At 42.3% G+C, this 20,874-nt stretch overlaps 2 protein-coding genes across 5 annotated transcripts in view; one reads left to right on the top strand and one right to left on the bottom strand.

The window, feature by feature from the left end:
* SHLD1 (shieldin complex subunit 1) overlaps positions 1-20,874 on the bottom strand; it is a 287,950-nt gene that overhangs the window by 196,136 nt on the left and 70,940 nt on the right. The window contains exons 4-5 of one of the 2 annotated variants that reach the window (XM_075595998.1): positions 13,431-13,523; positions 13,285-13,336 (exon numbers count right to left, since the gene is read on the bottom strand). Coding sequence is in view for 1 of the 2 variants with exons in the window: in XM_075595996.1 (XP_075452111.1) it covers positions 13,285-13,358 (74 nt within the window). In the remaining variant the exon portion in view is untranslated. Of the gene's footprint in view, positions 1-13,284; positions 13,374-13,430; positions 13,524-20,874 lie in introns of those variants that run through there. The other variant, XM_075595996.1, reaches the window with a different exon arrangement.
* GPCPD1 (glycerophosphocholine phosphodiesterase 1) overlaps positions 1-20,874 on the top strand; it is a 58,227-nt gene that overhangs the window by 4,591 nt on the left and 32,762 nt on the right. For all 3 annotated transcript variants that reach the window (XM_075595990.1, XM_075595989.1, XM_075595991.1), the window contains exons 3-4: positions 11,416-11,506; positions 17,216-17,300. In XM_075595990.1, coding sequence (XP_075452105.1) covers positions 11,416-11,506; positions 17,216-17,300 — 176 coding nt within the window. The remainder of the gene's footprint in view (positions 1-11,415; positions 11,507-17,215; positions 17,301-20,874) is intronic.

Genomic DNA, 20,874 nt, shown 5'->3' with positions numbered 1-20,874 from the left:
ACCCCCTCGCCGCTCCCCCCCCCCGCCCGCTCCCTTACCCCCCCGCCTGCTCCCTTACCCCCCCGCCTGCTCCCTTACCCCCCCCCCCGCCCGCTCCCTTACCCCCCCGGCCGCCAACTCCCCAGCCGCTGGGGGGCCAAGCAGCCTCGGATCTGCGCCAGTCCCACTCTCCACCACCTCTCACTCCCGTTGTGTGTGTGTGTGTGTGTGTGTGTGTGTGTGTGTGTGTAGGGACATTTTACTCCTGCCAACAATTTGTGCCTCACTTTCACCCCACCCTACCCCTGCCCTTCACCCCCCCTACCCCTGCCCTTCACTACCCCTGCCCTTCACCCCCCTCTACCCCTGCCCTTCACCCCCCCTACTACCCCTGCTCTTCACTCCCCCTAACCCTGACCTTCACCCACCCCTACCCTTCACCCACCCCTACCCCTGCCCTTCACCCCCCCTACCCCTGCCCTTCACCCCCCCCCCCACGCCTGCCCTTTGACTGACGCACGCACACACCCTGACTGACGCACTCACACACCCTGACTGACGCACGCACACACCCTGACTGACGCACGCACACACCCTGACTGACGCACGCACACACCCTGACTGACGCACGCACACACACCCTGACTGGCGCACGCACACAAACCCTGACTGGCGCACGCACACAAACCCTGACAGCCACACGTACACACACTGACAGCCGCACGCACACACCCTGACTGACGCACGCACACACCCTGACTGACGCACGCACACACCCTGACTGACGCACGCACACACACTGACGCACGCACACACTGACTGACTGACGCACGCACACACACACACTGACTGATTGACGCACTGACTGACACACACACATACATACTGACGCACGCACACAACCCCTCACAGCCGCATGCACACAACCCCTCACAGCCACACGCACACATACACAGACTGACGCGCGCACACACACACACACACACTGACTGCTGCACACACACCCACTGACTGCTGCACACACACACACACACACACACACTGACACACACACACACACACACACTGACACAAACAAACACACACACACTGACACACACACACACACACACACACACACACACACTGACTGACACACACACACACACTGACTGACGCACACGCGCACACCCCCACACCCACGCGCGCACACACACAGACTGACGCGCGCGCGCACACACACACAATGAATGGTACACACACACACACATACACTGACACACACACACACTGACACTGACACACACACACACTGACACTGACACACACACACACACACACACACTGACACACACACACACACACACACACACTGACACACACACACACACACTGACTGACACACACTGACTGACACACACACACACACACTGACTGACACACACACACTTACTGACGCGCGCGCGCGCACACCCCCACACCCACACACTGACTGAATGACTGACTGACTGCCGCACGCACACACTGACTGACTGAGGCACACACACACGCACACACTGACTGTGTGTGTGTGTGCGTCAGTCAGTCTGTGTGTGTGTTTGTGTTTCTGCGTCAGACTCACTGACGCGCGCGCACACACACACTGACTGACAGACGCACACACAATGACTGACGCACACACACTGCATGAAGCTGTAAAGGAGGGAGGGGGGGAACTGGATTGATGTGAATGGGGGACAAACAGAGAGAGGGGGAGGGGTGAGGAGAGAGGAGCGGGAACATTACATCCCGGGCAACGCCGGGTCTCTCAGCTAGTATAAAATAAACGTAAAGAGAGGGTGCATACCATTCAATGATGGATACAAAAAAGGAACAACAGGACAGTCACTCTTATACTCCCAGAAAGTGAATATATATATCATTTACGTGAATCACTATCCGTATTTGAAGTGTGTGTGTATATAAATATATATATACATACAAATGAGCATACAGTAATATTTCCATTTGCTATTTGCCTTGCTATGGAGGGTTTTTGTCACTTTTTTACTCACATAACTTCACATATACATACATATACATACATATATAATATATATAATATATATATATATATATATATATATATATATATATATATATATATATATATATATATGCTTTGGAAGTGTATTGTGTGTATTTACCTACACACTCACTCCACATTTCAGTAACATACATATACATCTAAATAATATTCACATATACACGTTTGCTATAAATGGAATTATTACAATTTTACATTATATACACGTGCAATGAATGGAATAAACACTGTAATAAGTTTGAAATCGCCTATCCGAGCTGCTATGCATGGCTGATCCCTTTTCTCCAGCTTCCTTGAATGTACTACTGTATGAGGAAGATCATGTGACCAGATGCTAGTGCACGTTTAGAGAGAGGGAGGGCAGTGCTGACAAAGGGGTGTGCCTGGGTTTGTGACAGGCCATGAAGGGGCAGTGCCTTAGCAAATGCTTGTTAAAATAGAATACAAGAAAATTGGTCTTTCAAAGTTGTTTTTTTAAAAACAGAAAATGCTAAAAGTATTATTTCTTACTACAGAACTGATTTATTAAAAAAAACACACATGCAGGATATAGACTGAACTGCAGCTTTAAGACCCTGTTGCTGATCTTGTGATCCTGAGATAAACAAAGAGTTGGTTTAAAAGAAGTAGAGCAGTTTTGACAACTTCACGCTGCCTCCTTAACAACCCCGCAATCTCCAGGGTAGGGACGTCCATCCACAATAAAACATTAAAAAAAAGGCGCAATCGAGTTAGAAAAAATATATTTTACTTTATAAAAAAGTATAATTAGCCACACTTACAATTCATAACATACAGTGAGCAGGCATCACGCACTGTAATCAGTCACAATCAAGGCTGTAGAGCGTAGCGTTCCCAGGAGAGTCACCACAGCAGACAAAGCTCCCAGATCTCAACTGCAGCAGTAACTCAAAAGGTATATCTGTATATCTATATAATTTTTCAACGTGAGCTCGCTCAACTCAAAAGAGGGGTTGTAGTTTTAAAGTTTGACCTTGTTTCTTAGAAAATTGTCCAAATAGTCTGGTGTTTATGAGATTTAATTAAACTATTTTGTTTATGAAAAAATAGGTGTGCTGTCTATATAAATATTCTCATCGTGTATTCCACTACCAGAGCAGCTATAAACATACTTACAGGCTGCTAATTTTACCTTTTTGGGCTCTTTTTCTACAAATAAGGTTAACTGGAATGTCACCTGGGAACTCTGTAATGCAAAGGGGAGGGGGGACAGCACATATCCACTATCCTGGATCTCCTCCCATCGTACTTTCAGTGTCTCTTTTGCTAATACAATATCTCAGGCCTCTGTTCTGGGACCTCCTTCTCTTTTCTCTCTACACACACTCTCTAGGTGACCTAGTCACATCTCTTGGGTTCAAATATCACCTGTATGCTGATGACACACATTTAATTTACAACCCCTGACCTTACACCTGCTGTACAGACTATAAAGTTTCTGAATGTCTCTCTGCTATATCATCCTGCTTGGCCCTCCGCCGACTTAAACTTAACATGCAAAAACAGAGCTCCTAATATTTCCTCCCAAACCTGGCCCTACTACCACCTCCTACATTACTGTTGGAAATACTATCATTCACCCAGAAGAACAAGCACGCTGCATAGGGGTCACATTCGACTCCTTTCTCATATTCAAAGGGTAGCTAAAACCTGTCTGTTTTTTCCACCGCAATATAACTTAAGATACGCCCTTTCTGCTGTCGCTTGACTGCTAAAACTATGACTCAGGCCCTCATTCTCTCCCGTCTCGATTACTGTAACCTCCTGCTGTCCGGACTTCCTGTCTCCCCTACAATCTATCCTAAATGCTGCTGCCAGAATCACTCAACGCTTTCCTAAATCTGTTTCTGCGTCTACCCTGCTGAAATCCCTCTCCTGATTTCCTATAAAATTCTGTATCACACACTCAATTCTCCTCCTCACTTCACTCTTCTGCCCCATCTTACATCTCAGCCCTAATTTCTCACTATACACCATCCCATAGGCCAAAGAGAGGAGGGGTGTTATTTTATATTGCAGACACCTTACAATTTATACTGTTAAATTGCCCACCCTCTTTTGAAATCCTAGTTGGCAAAATCTGCCTCCCCTTTTCTAAGCCCGTCTTGGTTGCTAGCATTTTCCGCCCCCTATAGTCCCTGACTGATATCACCCAGTTTCTTGGCTCCATTTCCTCTCTGAATGAGAAGAGTGAGCTGCTAGTTCTTGGGGATTTCAACTACCATTGGCTCGACCCTAAAAACCACAAAATCCAGATACAACTCAAGTCACTTAACCTAACGCAACTCATTTCCCAACCCACACGGACAAACCTGACATCGCACAACCATTCCTTGCTAGACTGGATTCTCTCCTCAAATCCTATCAGAATCCAATCCTCTGGCATCCTTCCTAACATTTTCAGTGACCATGCAATAGTGTACTGTGTAAGGAAAATTTAAACCGCCCCATTCAAGCCCTAAAGTTCTCCTCACTAGAACATTTAGAAACTTTAACCCACAGCAGTTTCTGGCTGACCTTACCAACTGCCCTTGGTACAGAATCGACTTAATTCCCGACCCTGATACTGCGCTCGACTATTTCCAATCAGAGTTCTTAAAACTCTGTGATACCCATGCTTCACTACGCAGAATAAGAGTACAGGGGGCCAACCTTCCGTGGGTTACAACTGACCTTATAGCACTCTACCATTTCGGGAATGCTTTGTGGGAAAGCTACAAAGTAACTGGCACTACCAACGATTTTAATAATTACAGAAGCCTGCGGAATATGTACACAAGGCAAACAAACGGTAATTGTATCATATATATATATATATATATATATATATTATTATTATTATTATTATTATTATTATTATTATTATATTTTTTTTTTTTTTTTTTTAAGGTGTGCAGCATTCACTTTATTTGTCCACAAGACATGCAAAAGCACAATATTACTCTGACAATCTTCACCAGAATACACCAAACCCAGCTAACTTCTGGAAGGTTATCAACAATATATTCCAGCCTTCTAGCCATCAACAACCAAGTAATATCACTAACGAGGATATTACTCTGACAAATCCCACTGACATTGCAAATGCATTCAATGATTACTTTGTGGGCTGTGCTACTAACTTATTAGCGAACGCAACCCAAACCACAAACATGAACCTCATCCTGAGAGTACCCCTATAGCTCCACCCTCTCCCAACACTGCTCAAAATTTTCAATTTGTCCCAGTATCCAAAGAGAAGATTACACCAGTGCTCCTCAAATTATAACTAAGCAGCCAATGTGGACCTGATTTACTGCAATCTAAGTTCCTAAAACTTGGTACCCCAGCCATTACCAAACCAATAGCTTCCATAGTCTACTCTAGTTTGTCTGTAGGCCATATCCCTAAGACCTGGAAAACTGCCAGAATTGTCCCAATCTTAAAAAGTGGGAACAAAAACAGGCCAATCTCTCTTCTCCCAATACTATCCAAAGTCATGGAAAAATGCGTTCACTCCCAATTAAGGGATTACTATACCAAGACAAATTTCCCTAGCCAATTCCAATCTGGCTTTCGCCCCATCACTCCACGGTAACTATACTCCTAAAAGTTTGCAATGAAATCCAGTGTGGAATGGAACAGGGACAACTCACTGGTACAATATTCCTAGATTTTGCACAGGCTTTTGATACTGTTGATCATGTTATCTTGCTTAACAAACTCCAGTGCGCTGGAATAGTGAAGCATGCTTTAAACTGGTATCATTCCTACCTATCAGGTAGAGATTCCAACATGTGTCCATCTCGGGCTCTAACTCCAACCCCTTGGATATCACTTGTGGTGTCCCACAAGGCTCTGTTCTGGGGCCCCTACTCTTCTCCGTGTTCATCAATGATCTTCCTACAGCTTGTAAGTGAGCTTCAATACACATGTATGCAGATCATACAATCTTATATGCACACAGCCATAGCCTCTCTGACCTTGAACACATACTTCAGTCTGTTTTTTTAGACTTGAAAATTGGATTTCCCAAAACAAACTGTTTTTAAACACTGGCAAGACTGTAACAGTGGTATTTGGGACCAAGGCTACATTTTTAAAGCTTCCAATGACTGAGCTCCAGATCAGAGCCAACGCTAATACCACCCTAAATCCTGTTACTAGTTTTAAATACTTGGGCATATGGTTTGACTCCCATTTAACATTTGGGATGCACATTGATACCCTGCCATCCAAACCTATGCCAAACTAGGTGTACTTTACAGGAACAAATCCTCCCTAAGTCTGCTGGTCAGAACGTGTATCGCACAGCAGATGCTAATGCCAATTATCGACTATGGGGACATATTATACGGCTCGGCACCCCAAACCCACCTTAGCAAACATTATACCCTCTACAATTCAATATGCCGTTTTTGTTCTCCAATGCAACTACAAGACACATCACTGCGAAATGCTCAAAGAACTAGATTGGTCATCACTTAAGTCTAAAAGTTCATCTTTCCTTTCTTGCCTTCAAATACTTTCTGTGCAAGCTACCTGTCTATCTGAACAAGCTCCTCACCACTACCACATGCAGCACATCTGACATCTGACTCCAAAAGACTGTTCATGATCCCACGGTTCAGCAAAGTATCCGGCCGCTCCCCCTTCTCTTCCCCTCCCGCGCCCCCACGGGGGCAGCGCAACACCCCTCCATCTCCCGCGCTGGTAGGGAGACAGGGATCGGGGCAGAAGGGGGACACATCACCCGCTCACACACACACACCTCTGTACTGCCTGTGTAGGACCGGCTGCAGCCCCATTGGATGGGAGTGGTCACGTGACCGCTTCCCCGAGCGGCAAATTTCAAACCTGCCGCTCTCGGGGAAGTTTCTCCTCCGCACGCATCAGCGCGCATGCGGAGGGAGAAACTATAGCCGCGCTGATAACAGATGCAGGGGCTTTGTGCATCTGTTCAGCGACGCTGAGTGCACTATGTCCTGGGCCTAAGAGTTCAGTAGCATGCTGCTGTTCAGACTTGTACTGTAGAACAAATCTAAGGCCTCGTCCAGGTAGGGAACGGGTGCGCTGGCACTCCGGCGATGCGCCCTGCTCAGCCGTGCTTTTCCCGGCTGGTTAGGTACGTGCGCGTTTGGGGGCGCGACCCCGATGTCAAGGAGCTGGTTCGCCCTCATTGGGCGAACCGCTCATGTGACGCGCTTGCGAGCAGCAAAATGAATTTTGCTTGCTTGGCAAACGGCTGAGCGCCGAGCAGGCGCGCCCTCATGCAGGCCACGCGCATTGTCACAATGGGTCCAGCGTGAGCGCGCCCGCTCAGCGCCACCCTGGACGAGGCCTAACGCTGCCGCTGAGCGCGCTCATGCTTGAGAGAGAGATGTCGTCACCAACTCTCCAAGCATAAGCATTCGGCTGTCCTTCAATTTGTGAGCGCAAGCGGGGGGGGGGGGGGGGGCGGGGACGTGGTGTTTGCGGGGCGTGCAATTGGCTGGATCGGGGCGTGTTATTGAAGGAAGTATTGTGATGTGATTTTGGGACGTGACCCCTTCTGAGTGCTTGTAAATCAATTTTCCATGTCGACCCAAACGCTGAGCATTGCCGAGCGTACATGCACGAAGTGTCAGCGCGGCCATGCTCATTAGATTACATTAAAGTGAAAGCACCAAGCATGAGCACGCTCAGCGACAGCGTGGCCGCAGCCTAAGTATTATGGTGGACAACCACACGGTTAAGATCATTAGTGATTTATATTATTTCATAATATATTCATATTATTGGAGGTTTCAGAAACCATGGTGTACAGGGGAGCGCAAACTTTTGCTCCCTGCCTGGATGCTTGCACCCCCCTCCCTACCTTAGACCTGCATCAAATGATGCTGCGGGGTAATGACACGTGACCCGCGTCACGTCATTTGTTGCCATGGTGACGCGTCGCAGAGCGTCTGGACCTTGGTAAGGATAGCATTGCAGAGGCCTCACGCGTTCTCCCGGCATTTAATATACATGACTTGGGGAAGAGCGCGGGGTCTCTGCACCGCTGCTGTTGTAAACCTAGGTCTCAATAATATTTCAATTGTTTTGCTCAAGGAGAATGGTTACTATGGAAATAGTGGATTTGGACAGGAAACACTACAGGAATTTATTAATTCCCTTTATTAATTCCTAAACATAGGAAATTTACAGCTGGTAAGAAGGTCTGGCATCTGATTATTAATTTGAGCTGTTGTATAGAAGCCCAGGTTCGTTTATACTTATTTTACTAAAGAACAATGATTATGAAACAATGCTGGTTTTTAAAGCTGCAGTTTAAAAAAAAATAATATATATATATTACCGTTCAATATATGCATCAATACAATCTGCACACTGACGAGTGATTAACTAATTTGCAGATCGTTCCATTCTCTGTAATCGATCGCTTGCTCGGGTTATTTTATTCAGTTCTTGCACAGCATTGTGGGCAATGTAGTCCAGCATTATAATAATAGCATGTTCTTGCATAGTGCTGCTAGTTTTATGTAGCGCTTTACAGAGACATTTTGCAGGAACAGGTCCTTGCCCCGTGGAGTTTACAATCCTTTTTTTTTTTATTTTTTGTACCTGAGGCACAGGGAGGTAAAGTGACTTGCCCAAGGTCACAAGGAGCCGACAACGGAAATTGAACCAGGTTCCCCAGCTGCAAACCCAGTACCAGTCAGTGTCTTGAGGTTGTTCAGCCGCACACAGCGTATGCTAGCCCGCACACACCACACGCTGCCTGCGCACCCCCTTAATCTTGCGCCCCCCAGTTTGCGTACCGCTGACTTGGCAGACAGTGCTCCCACTGCAGCAAGGGATTCTGGGAAATGGCATGCAAATGAGCACACAATGTGCCCCCTTTTGCCTTGAATATCCATTCACATTAGCTCCATGTGAATGGATATTCCAGGCAAAAGGTGGGAGCACTGCATGCTAGGTGATAATGGTTGAAAGGCAGGGTTGCAGACCTGTCTAAGACATGTGAATGTGCTTACAAGTGATATTATGTAGTGTGTGTGTGTATCTCGTTATAGTGCGATCTGCTGTAACGCGGCCTCAGCGTGGCTCCCATTTATAAAAAACACAACAATTTATATAAATAAAAATAAAAAATGGCCGCCACGATCAGGAGTTCCGTGAGGACTTACCCGCATCTACAGCTCTCCATGCTTAATCCACTTCGGACGAGGGTGGTGTGTGTGTGTGTTTTGGTTTGTTGCCTGTTCTTTCCCCCATGGCTTTTGACACCCAAAGACTACTCCCAGCATGCTCGCTGCCTGACAGCCTCGTGATTTGTTATTAAAGTTCGGCCAAAAAAAAATTTCTTCCCTGTTTAACTAAGATGCATACCATTGCTTATACCAGGGGTGCACAAACTGGGGGGTGCAAGAGATTTTTTTTTTTTATGGGGCGTGTGTGGCAGTTGCAGAGGACCTGCCCTCTTCCCCCCTCCTCCCCCCCCAAGGCATTTAAATGCCGGGGGACCGCGTGAGGCCTCTAACTTCCCTTACCCTGACTCAGTCTGCTTGGGCAACGCGGCATCATGTGACACTGCGGGGTGACATGCTGTGATGTCACAAGACCCTGCGGCATCATTTGACGCTTCAGACTATTGTGAGGGTGGGGGAGAGCAGGCAGGGGGTGCAGGGCAAAACTTTGTGCATCCCTGGCTTATACCACTGTTGGAGATATTACATTTCTAATGTATTTATTACATTTGACTAAGGTCCAACAAGTTCATGTAAAAGATGTAACAAATTTGAAAATGAGAGAAGCTCTGAGTGCAAACTCTTTACAATGCTAAGTTGACACGTTCTGATGGCGCAGCCCGCTTTCAAGATCTGCTCGCACATGTGCCCTTTTTGGCAGTGTACTTATGGTCTTGCTCCAGATTTGTATTTTAGCTTGTATCTTTTCTTGCATTTGCTAATTGGTAAAAGAAGTATACACTTTTATCTGAACGTTATGGGATTAAAATTAACGTAATAATATACAAAATAATTTTAGTGATTGCAAGTTGGAATCATTAAAAAAAAAAACACACAACCGAATGAAATTGCGCATGCTGCAAGGTTCAAGGAAGTAGTGACGTGATAGAATGGGCAGTGAGAATTTTATGCTGTGACATTTCATGCCTGAAAATGGCAGCAGTATTTGCTTACATGTGCAGTACACTGTATTTAGAGTCCTAACTACAGTCTCCATTACAGTGAGTGCTAAATTGCTACAGTAGGTTGCAATGATTTGTCACATGAGCAAATAAAGATAAGATACTCCAAAGTCATTCTCAAATGTATTTCCAGTCTCCCCAGCATTATGTACAATTTAAATTAAGACTACATATGCGCATTTTCCCATCACAGGGAATAGCCTCAATATGACCTCCCCAGTTTGGATGGAAGTTAGGAGATTACAAGAGGTGTGTTAGTCAGATTTATGATGCAGAGAGTATTGGAAATGTTATCATGTTACCTTTACTGATTAGTTTACTGGCAGCTTTCTGTCTGCGGCTATTTTGTTTTCTTACCAAGATGGACAAAGTTCAGTTTGTTAGCTCTCAATTGAGAGATCCCATGGTATAGAGCAAATGAAATTCTGCAGCATGTATAAACTTGGTCGAAATAAGGTAACGTGTTGAAACAAATTGCTTCCTAGGCCGCAATTACAGTGCCGGTGACACAACGTCGCCCGAAAACAAAAGCATTGCCGCTGCTGCGTGCGCTTATAGTAAGCGCGATGGCGACAATGCGACGGGTCGCCGTCGCTAAAACTGGTAGCCAGCAAAATTTGATTTTTCAAGGGCTGTCGCCTCGTGACGGCCCTTAAACCAATCAAATTCCCGAAAACCCGCGACGCAGCCGCCCAGCGAAATCTAACTTTCGCCTGTGGCGATGGGTGACATCACCCGTCGTGGCGCCGGCACTATAAGCGCGGCCTTAAACTTTGTCGTCAAGCCTCATGCAGCTTGCAAGGGTATAGTCGGGGGACTGCTAGTTCCTCCTTATTTTTTTTTTATTTTTTTACTTTTCAGTTTGGTTGCTCTGGATCTGCATTTTGTAGTTTGAAATAAACTGCAAACCTGGTACAATACAGTATCATTGGATTAAATAGTTGCAGAACCACAAAACTGTGCAAAGTACAATAAATACATAAATAAAAGTAACACAGAAATGTGCAGTGTTGTCACTTTTTCCCCACTAAAAATATGAGTCTGGTTCACGTAATCCGAGAAAATACTTTGCATTAAAAAAATAAAGATTGGTCCTTCTTGTGCTGTCATGGAAGAAATGCCATCTTATTTAGATAGGAGGACATAAAACTGTACATTTGACCTTGCCTGTCTTTTGCAGGGGAAGTTATTGCTCTGTGTGGGAGCAGTGATGTCTTGGGTTCCTGGAAACCAGAAAATGCAGTCCTCTTACAGCCTGATGGTAATGATTGGTAAGTAAAAATTGCCAAAAAAAAACAACGTGCAAAGAAATATTAATAAGGGCCTTTATGACGTTCCCTGTATGTCATGATGGCTGGCATGCCACGGGTCCTATCACAAGCAGGAACCATCATGGTGCCTTTTGCTCACTTTCTATGGGGAGGTCCCCCTTCACTTTTGTTCATGTTACTGTGGGCCAGTTGCCATATGATCGGGGCCAGTTGCCATATGATCGCTATGCCTTGATCATGTAGTAGTGGTCCAGGAGTGCCCCTGGTGTCCCGGCAGTGAAAGGGTTAATTTGTGCTGTCCCTCTCATTACTGAATATTTAGAATGACATATTCCTTAAGGTTGTATGAGAGATCCCACCAGGCTTTACTGTTTGAAGAAGTACCATGTACATTTTAACAATAGGATGCATCAACATTTGCATTTCTAATGTAGATGTATGTCTAGTAACCTGTCTAAAGTCTTAATTTATTTTGCAGTATAAAAATAGTTTCTACCATTTTGCCTGAACAAAATGTTGTAGACATTAGTCCAATCAAATATATGGAATGCAATGTATCAACACTGTGATTGATTCATATATTTGGGAGCTGACCTTCTCCCTTCATCAGATAATGAGCAAACGCTGGATATTCTTTACATCTTGTTGGAAAAACATACTAGAAGAACCAAAAAAGAATGTAGCCCTTTTAACAGTTAGTTCAAGACATAAATTCAGTGTTTAACATGGGTACATCAAAGCAGCCATTTGTAGTACTTAACATGGAAGAGGGAGGTTCGGGTTACAGTTATTAGGGTGAAGTGTTAAAAGTTCATGCAACCTCAAATTTAGTATTATGAGAAGAATTTATGATGAACAAACATCCCATCACAGCTACATTTTACAGTATACCAAAAATACATAAAAACATTAAACCGCAAGGCCGACCCATAGTGTCGGGCATAGGCTCCCTGACAGAGAACTCCAGTATCTATATAAACAAGGTATTAAGGAATTTTGTCACCGCCTTACCATCCTATGTCCAGGACACCCAGGACGTATTGAAACGTCTGGATGGAATACAGGTCAGAAAAGAAACTCTACTAGTCAGTTTTGACATAGAGTCTCTTTATACTAGTATCCAACATGATTGGGTCTCTGGGCAGTAAAGTACTTTCTTTCCACGCAGAGCTTACTATTTACAGAACACAACTCATTTATCCTTGAACTTCTGGAATTTATCCTCCAACATAACTACTTCCTCTTCAACTGTAAATATTATCTGCAGGTACAAGGTATGGCTATGGGCACTACGTGTGCCCCCACTTACGCTAACCTCTACCTAGGTTGGTGGGAAGAGGTTAGTGTATTCTCCGAAGCAATGTCACAATATACTGAACACATTGATATGTGGATCAGATATATTGATGACATTATGTTACTTTGGCAGGGAAGCAGACAGGAACTTGACTTATTTCTTAACCTTCTAAATGCCAATGAACACAATCTCAAACTGACTTCGGAGATCAGTAGTGAAAGCATTACCTTTCTAGACTTAAAAATTACAAAAACACAAAATGGCTATCTCGCTACCTGCAATTATAAGAAGACAGCGACTAACCGCTATCTGATGGCGGACAGCTTCCATCCCAAACCTCTCATTAGAGGGATCCCTACGGGCCAATATCTCCGGATCAGACGGAATTTCACTGATTTGGCAACCTTTAAGGAACAGGCTAAAGAAATGAGACGATTTCCTAGCTCGTGGCTACTCAAAAGCACAACTCAAGTTAGCTTACCATCGAGCAGTGACCACACCAAGGGAAGACCTCCTCACAGATAAACAAAGAACTGATGGGAATAAAGAAATCATATGTATTAGTACATACAATGGGCAGTGGAAAGACATTAACCACATATTGAATAAACACTGGCACATACTTACCTGCGATGATGATCTGAAAATGGTCCTCAAAGATAGACCATCAGTTGTTTGGAGACGTTCCAGGAATATGCGGGATCATCTCGTGCACAGTCACTTCACAAGACACAAAAATAAGAAAACATGGCTCACTGTTAAAGGCTTTTACAAATGTCATCACTGTAAAGCCTGTGAGTTCATGAGAGAAAGTCAAACTTTCACGAACATCCAAAACACAAAAACCTTCATTTTGAAAGATTTTATCAACTGTAAAAGCACAGGAGTCATTTATTTGATCAACAGCTCCTGTGGAATGAAATATGTTGGAAAAACTAAACGTGAATTTAGGAGACGAGTCCTAGAACATCTGGGCTCTATTAGAAATTCCATTGACACCCCAGTCTCCAGACATGTACGTGAAGTACACGCGGGAGACATAGGTACACTTACCTTTCAAGGGATTGACCACATTGCCCCCAACATACATAAGGGCAATTGGGACCAAAAACTTTTACAATGTGAAGCCAGATGGATCTATACATTACACACTCAGTATCCATCTGGCTTAAATGAAGGATTTGTGTATAATCCTTTTTTGTGATCTAAGAAATCTGTGCATTACATTATAATATATTCTCTTCAACATTGAACATTGGCAAGTTCTTGTAGTCTGCATCACACTGAGTGACCACTAAACTTGATTAAGGTCAAAATATAAGACTGCCTTACCTTTGAATCTATCTGCAATACCACATGCAGTACTTGTACGGCACCACCACATTAGGCTACAACTATCGTCTATTGGTTGCTACGGCAACGGTAATGTATAAAGGGGCCGACATAGACGCGGCAACGCCCACCCCGGAAGAAGTCGCGAGCAGAGCGACGAAACGTACGTCGGGTCTTAGCCGAAATGGTAGCATTAAACGCTACAGCTCTTACTATTTGAAAACTGTATATACTAGATTAGGACCTCCTGTCCTACCTCCTATCTTACTTTACTGACTAGATAGCCAGCGTTGTTTATGATCTCGCAGTTGTCAGCAATATGGCTCGATCAATATGAACTACTGTAACACCGCTTTATGGGTTTTGGTTACCACGTATAAAATACACGGATACTGTTGAGACACACGATATATAATAAATATCTATAGATCACGGAGTAGCATATTATTTGTACACAACGTGTTTATGTGCCTCAAGCACAGTAAACATACAGTGATCTCGGTGATCTCACAGCGACTAGTAGCTCAGTCTGCTGACAGCAGCATACTGGAATAAGAATATATTTAACCCCTGAGGCTTAACATAGAGGTTTGTCCTGTAACTCTGTCTTGTGTTTTGCCTATCAACTCGCTGGGGGTTAAACCTGTGTACTCTGTGGTAACAGTATTTCCATGTAAAAAATTTTTTTTGAAAACAAGCTGATCTGTGTATACCAACTACAAAGAGACACGAGCTAACATATTGAAGAGTACATAACTCACAGGACTCTAATAATATGCACAACAACATACGATAACAGCAGTATTTAACTGCAGCATATATGGGACTTGTATGTATAAACATACATTACCATTAGGATAATGGCACCCTCTCCCATATGCCAACTGCACATAGTGAAATACTAGTACCCGTTATCCCCATTTCCTTTGGGGATACGACTTATGTTTATAAGTTTACAACTTTACCATCACGTAAGAAAACGAGTACGGAATCCACCGCACATGCGCAGAACATCCATGGTCTTCATTGACCCAGTACACCAGTGTATATGGGATAATGGTTACTATATATGCATAGAATACACCAGACATTTTATGGCATCCTTCTATATGTAGTGGATATCTAGATCTTATTCACTACACCATTATATGTAGTGGATATCTAGATCTTATTCACTACACCATTATATGTAGTGGATATCTAGATCTTATTCACTACACCATTATTGATACAACTTATGACCTGAGCAGTCAGAAGCACAGTACGTATACAACGACATCCACCAATTAATATTACTGTACAGTGTACCGTACATAATTGTACGGATTATCTACTAAGGGTTCACTGTTACCAAGTAGCATTTTCTTCAAATAGGAGAAATTTTTCTCCATAACAGAATATGCCCACTGTACACTTACTAGAGAATGGCATGTAGAGAACATCTATAGGAGGAACTTTTAAGATTCTCCCTACACAGTCATTATCATTGTACATAGGAACAACAATATCCATATGTATTTGAATTTTGACTTTGTTTGGCATTTTATACAACTAATAGATATATACACAAATTTCATCTAGGGGATTATATATATATATATATATATATCTATGTTAAAAATGTTTTTTGAAGCAAAAAGTGGCACTGTGTGCTCTTTTGCATGTCATTTCCCAGAATCCCTTGCTGCAGTGGAAGTGCTGGGTGATAATGGTGAAAGGCGGGGTTGCAGACCTGCCTAAGACATGCAGATGAGAATACAGTTGTATTTACATTTGTGTGTGTGTGTGTGTGTGTATGTATGTATATATATATATATATATATACAGTGTTCGACAAACCTATACATTTGCTCGCCCTGGGCGAGTGGATTTAACCCCCGGGCGAGTAAATATTGGCCCAAGCAGCACACGTTTGGTACTAGGTGGCGAGTAGATTTTTTTGTGTGGCGAGTAGATTTTTTGGTGATTTGTCAACCACTGTATATATATATATATATATATATATATATATATATATATATATATATATATATATATATATATATATATATATATATATATATATCCTATTCTTGCGAATTAGGATCTATATTTCTATTTTAACCCTTATGTTCACTAATAAAATTATTTTAACTGTATACATTTAGTTGCATGTTTTGACCTTAATATAGCAATATTCTGGTCTGCAGTGCGCCATTATTTGGGACCTTCCAAGTGTGCTATGTTTAGCCAACATAGTACACGAATCTAGATCTCAAATTTAGTATGAAACAAATTCCACATGTTTTTGATCCGTCCCAATTTGATCAGACTTAAACTATTTGTTTTACAATTCAAATGTCTTGCGTCTCGAGGTTTTGAAATTCCCTTTTAAAATACTTCTTATCAAATTCTTGATACTGTGGTCTCTCCTGGAAAAATACTCTTTTGTAGGAAAGAGTCTGTCTGAGGATAATTTATTAAACTGCGATATTCTAGACTGGGACAATATCGTCCAAGAAACTCATTGAAGTAAATGGGAGTTTCTCTGCCATTGTGTCCCCTGGTTCTGCGCTATTGCCATTTATTAAATAAAATTAAAAAACCGTGACAAACAATCTTTCTGGAGGAAATGCAATTATATCTCCAGGCATGGTTGTATGTGTGTGTATGCTATAGATTCCTTTGGGTGTGCTGTCTGTGGGTTTTCTGTGTACAGTACTGATGTTGTAGTTTGTCTATAATATGTCACTGTTCAATAATCCATATTAAAAAAAATTATTTATACATTTTATGAACCTTATAAATGCTAAATGGAAATCCTTGCGGGTTCTTTTGATATATTCCCTCATCTTCAATGTGACTTCTGTCTGATTTTAGCAAAATCTGTTATGCTAGTTTCTTGTTTATTTTATCTCTCTAATCCTGGTGTGTTCTGTATACAGTAATGCTATCTTCAGTGGTTGTGCTAGTTTAAAAAAAAAAACAATAGTTACATCTTTGTGGAATTAAATCAAGAACGGTTATTAGAATGATGTACAGTGACCCTTCTGAAATGGCTTATTCATCTTGTTTTTTTTTTTTTCTCCCCCCCCCCCCAGTATGGTATGGAAAACAAATGTCACACTTACTAGAGGAACTTCAGTACAGTATCGATATTTGAAAGGTTGCTTTCTGGATCCAAAGGTATGTTGTTTTTTCTAAATAGACCGTTGGGGCTAAACCTGTGTGTGTGTATTATATATAATCAAGCGTTCTTATAAAGACGCATTTGCCCTTTAACCTGTCTGTCAGTTTTTTTGTTTTAAACAAAGACAAGGGACTTCCTTTCCAAAAACCAACATCTAATGGAAAAGTTTGCTGTGGCTATAGCAAAGTGCATCAACCTACGCATATTATTTACATGAACATCAGGTGGTCATGGTTACTTTGTTGTAAATTGTCTTGGCCATTAGGTATTATATCCACCTAATTTAAGTGTTTTAAAGTATGTATTAAACTAAAATAGGGTGTTCTACTAAGAGAAGCACCGAGAATAATTTAAAAGTGCATTTGCAAAAGTTGCAACGCTTGCAATTTGTTCACATTTGAAGAGAAATGTAGCTGGTGTATTCCTGTTAATTAGCTGCCACGTATTGTTTAAAACAGCAAAACAAAAATTGTACAGCACTTGCAGTGGGATTAAAACAAGTATTTGTAGTTTCTCCAGTTTTGCTGCCACAGTAACTGCATTTGTGCTTGGCTCTGGTCAGCAATGAAGACATCCTTGCAAAGAAAACTAGCTACATCCACTGCTGCTTTTTCACTAGTAATGTGCTTATTTTTGTTTTTTACTATATTTTTCAATTATTTTGAACACGTAAAATACACCTGTTTTTAATACTCTGAATTCAGTTTATTTGCATTTAGCATGAAGGGATTTCTAGAAGTGTTTCCTCATTTGCATAGCAGATTGGTTCTTATACAGCTAAACCCCGTTATAACGCGATCCGTTACAACACAAATCCACTTATAACGCGATGTAAGCGTGGCTCCCAATTTTCGTATTTATGAATACTTTACAACACGATTATTGGTATCTTAAATACTTTATTGTACAATGCATACAATTGTACATTATTTCTAATGTGATCTGCTTATAACGCGATGTGATTCTTTGGACCCCAAGCACAGCGTTATAAGGGGGTTGAGCTGTACTTGCTTTGCAATCTGTTTTGGTGCAGTTATGTGACCCTAAATAGGCCACTTAGATTGCCTTGTTCTCTCTGTTAGTGGGCAAAGGTGTAACCAATTTGGTCATTTAACACACAAAATATGGCAGACAATGTTATTTGTTTAGCAGCCCTGCAAAAAGGTCAGTGCAATAAATTGCATGGGCTATGCTGCTTGGTTTGGGGGCAGCAGCAAGTGAATTAACTTTCCAACTTTGAAGTTAATAGTGTTGTGTATATAATTCTGTGTTGGTTACCAAATATCATCCATCTCCACTTGAAAAGAGGAGGGATTATTAAACATTTTTTTTTTTTTTTTTTTAAAGTCTGTTTCTAAACTCAGTTGGGACCTAAATATTGTAGCAGCAGTTCATGCCACAATAGTGGAGTATCAAAATACCTGGAATTAAACGATACAAATTGAATTTGCAGTTTTCTTTTTGTCCTAATTGACCTGAATTTCTTGACAAGATCTAACATTACATTTACAATACCGGAGCGCTGCATTGATTAGCAGTGTCCAGCTTTGTAAACTTCAAACCGCCAGTCTTACTAGTGTAAAAAAAAAAAAAAATCCTATGGATACCCTACATCGGTATGTAGGTAATCTAAGGAAGATTAAGCACAGCAAAATAAGAGTGCTTAAATGAATTGAGTAACATTTGTCATCATCAATACACCTTCATGGAAATATTGACATACACTATTAGCTCAACATTATGATTCTCTATATTTATACCTTGGTGAGATTTCCTGCTTTCTGCTGCCTAAAATCTAAGTACAGTTAAACCCCGTTATAGAGCGATTCGCTACAACGCAGAAAAATATATTTATTTATTTTTACGCAAAATGGCCGCCGCGACCAGGGGTTCCGCGATGACTTACCCGCATCTTCAGCTCTCTCCCTGCTTCATCAGCTGTGTGTGTGTGTGTGTGTTTTTATTTTGTTTAAATAGGGCTCTTGTTGCCTGTCCTTTCCACTATGGCTTTTGACACCCAAAGACTACATCTCCCAGCTTGCTCGCTGCCTGACAGAGCCTCGTGATTTCTTATTAAAGTTTGCCCTCCAAAAAAAAAAAATTTTTTTTTAAACAAAACACACACTCGACCGAAGCTGCTGAAGCACGGAGAGAGCTGCAGATGCGGGTAAGTCCTCGTGGACCCCTGATTGCGACGCCCATTTTGTTTAAAATTTTTCTTTTTTAAACGCGATCCCGGTTATAACACGGTCTCATTATGTGGACCCCGAGTACCGCGTTATAACAGGGTTCAGCGGTAATAGGATTAGTGGTACTTAAAATCATTTATTAAGGCTGGGGTTCCCAACCCCAGTCCTCAAAACCTCTCTCCCTCCCCAACAGGTCAGGTTTTCAGTATATCCCTTCCACTGAGCCACTAAATGAGCCACCTGTGCTGAAGTAGGGTTATACTTAAAATCTGGCCTGTTGGGGGATGGGTGGTCTTGGGCACAGAAGTTGAAAACCCCTGTATTAAGGTGCTCTGCTTCAGAGATCTGACACCACTGTCTTGACAATGTGATGCATGCAAATTTTGTATTAATTATTTGTACAGTATTGATAAAGAACAACATGTATTCTAACTTGTTTAAATTCTTTCTTGTCAGCACATTTTAAATTGTCCCTGCTCTTCAGACACGAGCACAGAGTAAACCCTATAAATCTTCAGTATTTCTTCCTTTCAGTTGGGGAAAGCTCTTGCCTGTAGTTAGACAGGACAAGTCACTCATCGATGTACCTCCCCAAAATTGGAAATGCACGGGTGGGGATGAGCATCCTGTATGAAAATGAATAGTAACGTTTGGTAATACAATTCTATTTAAAGTGAGATAAAATTAGTTTACCCTAAATAATTTGTTTCTAATGCTCCACATTTTCCATTCTGCCCAAATGATGTATACAGTCGAAGTCCTGCACTTCAGGTAACTGGCAGATTCCTGTGAAGCCTTTATGCCACCATAGAAAAATGCCCTATGCATTTTGTGATTTGCCGTTTTTAGAAACAATTGGCATATAGCGAACAGGTGGCACTCCTAACTAATCATATTTCCGGCAAGGTAATATAATATTTGTTCCAAAGCAATTTTTGGACTGACATGACTACTCCTCGTATTGTGACACGGTTTCTGACAGCAAATCTATACCACTCAGTCAGTACAACTGGTAAGACAAAAGTTTTATTTTGTCTTATGCTTGGTCAACTGATCTGGACAAGTAATACAGACAAAGCGGCAATCTAAGTGGGCAAATTATTATTGTTATATTTTTTTGGCGTAGGATTGAAGCAGGGGAGCCCCAGAGCTGAACCCCATTAATTTGAGCTCTGGGGGTACTTGCCTCCATAGGGTGAGCCTGTAGCTGCTCCGGATCACTAGCAGGGATCACATAATGGTCACTTTTCAAAGCACCCGGGTCCTGTGGGCAAATAGGAAGCCGTGATGTCATACATGTGGGATCTTTAAAAAGCAGAGCTACCGGCACCCCCTACAGAGGTAAGTATTTCTGGAAGCAGGGGATACCTGGAGCTGAAAT

The sequence above is a fragment of the Ascaphus truei genome, chromosome 4 (genome assembly GCF_040206685.1).
Source record: "Ascaphus truei isolate aAscTru1 chromosome 4, aAscTru1.hap1, whole genome shotgun sequence".
NCBI classification, from domain to species: domain Eukaryota; kingdom Metazoa; phylum Chordata; class Amphibia; order Anura; family Ascaphidae; genus Ascaphus; species Ascaphus truei.
The sequence above is the reverse complement of the archived record's forward strand: the minus strand, read 5'-3'. Positions and strand labels throughout refer to the sequence as shown.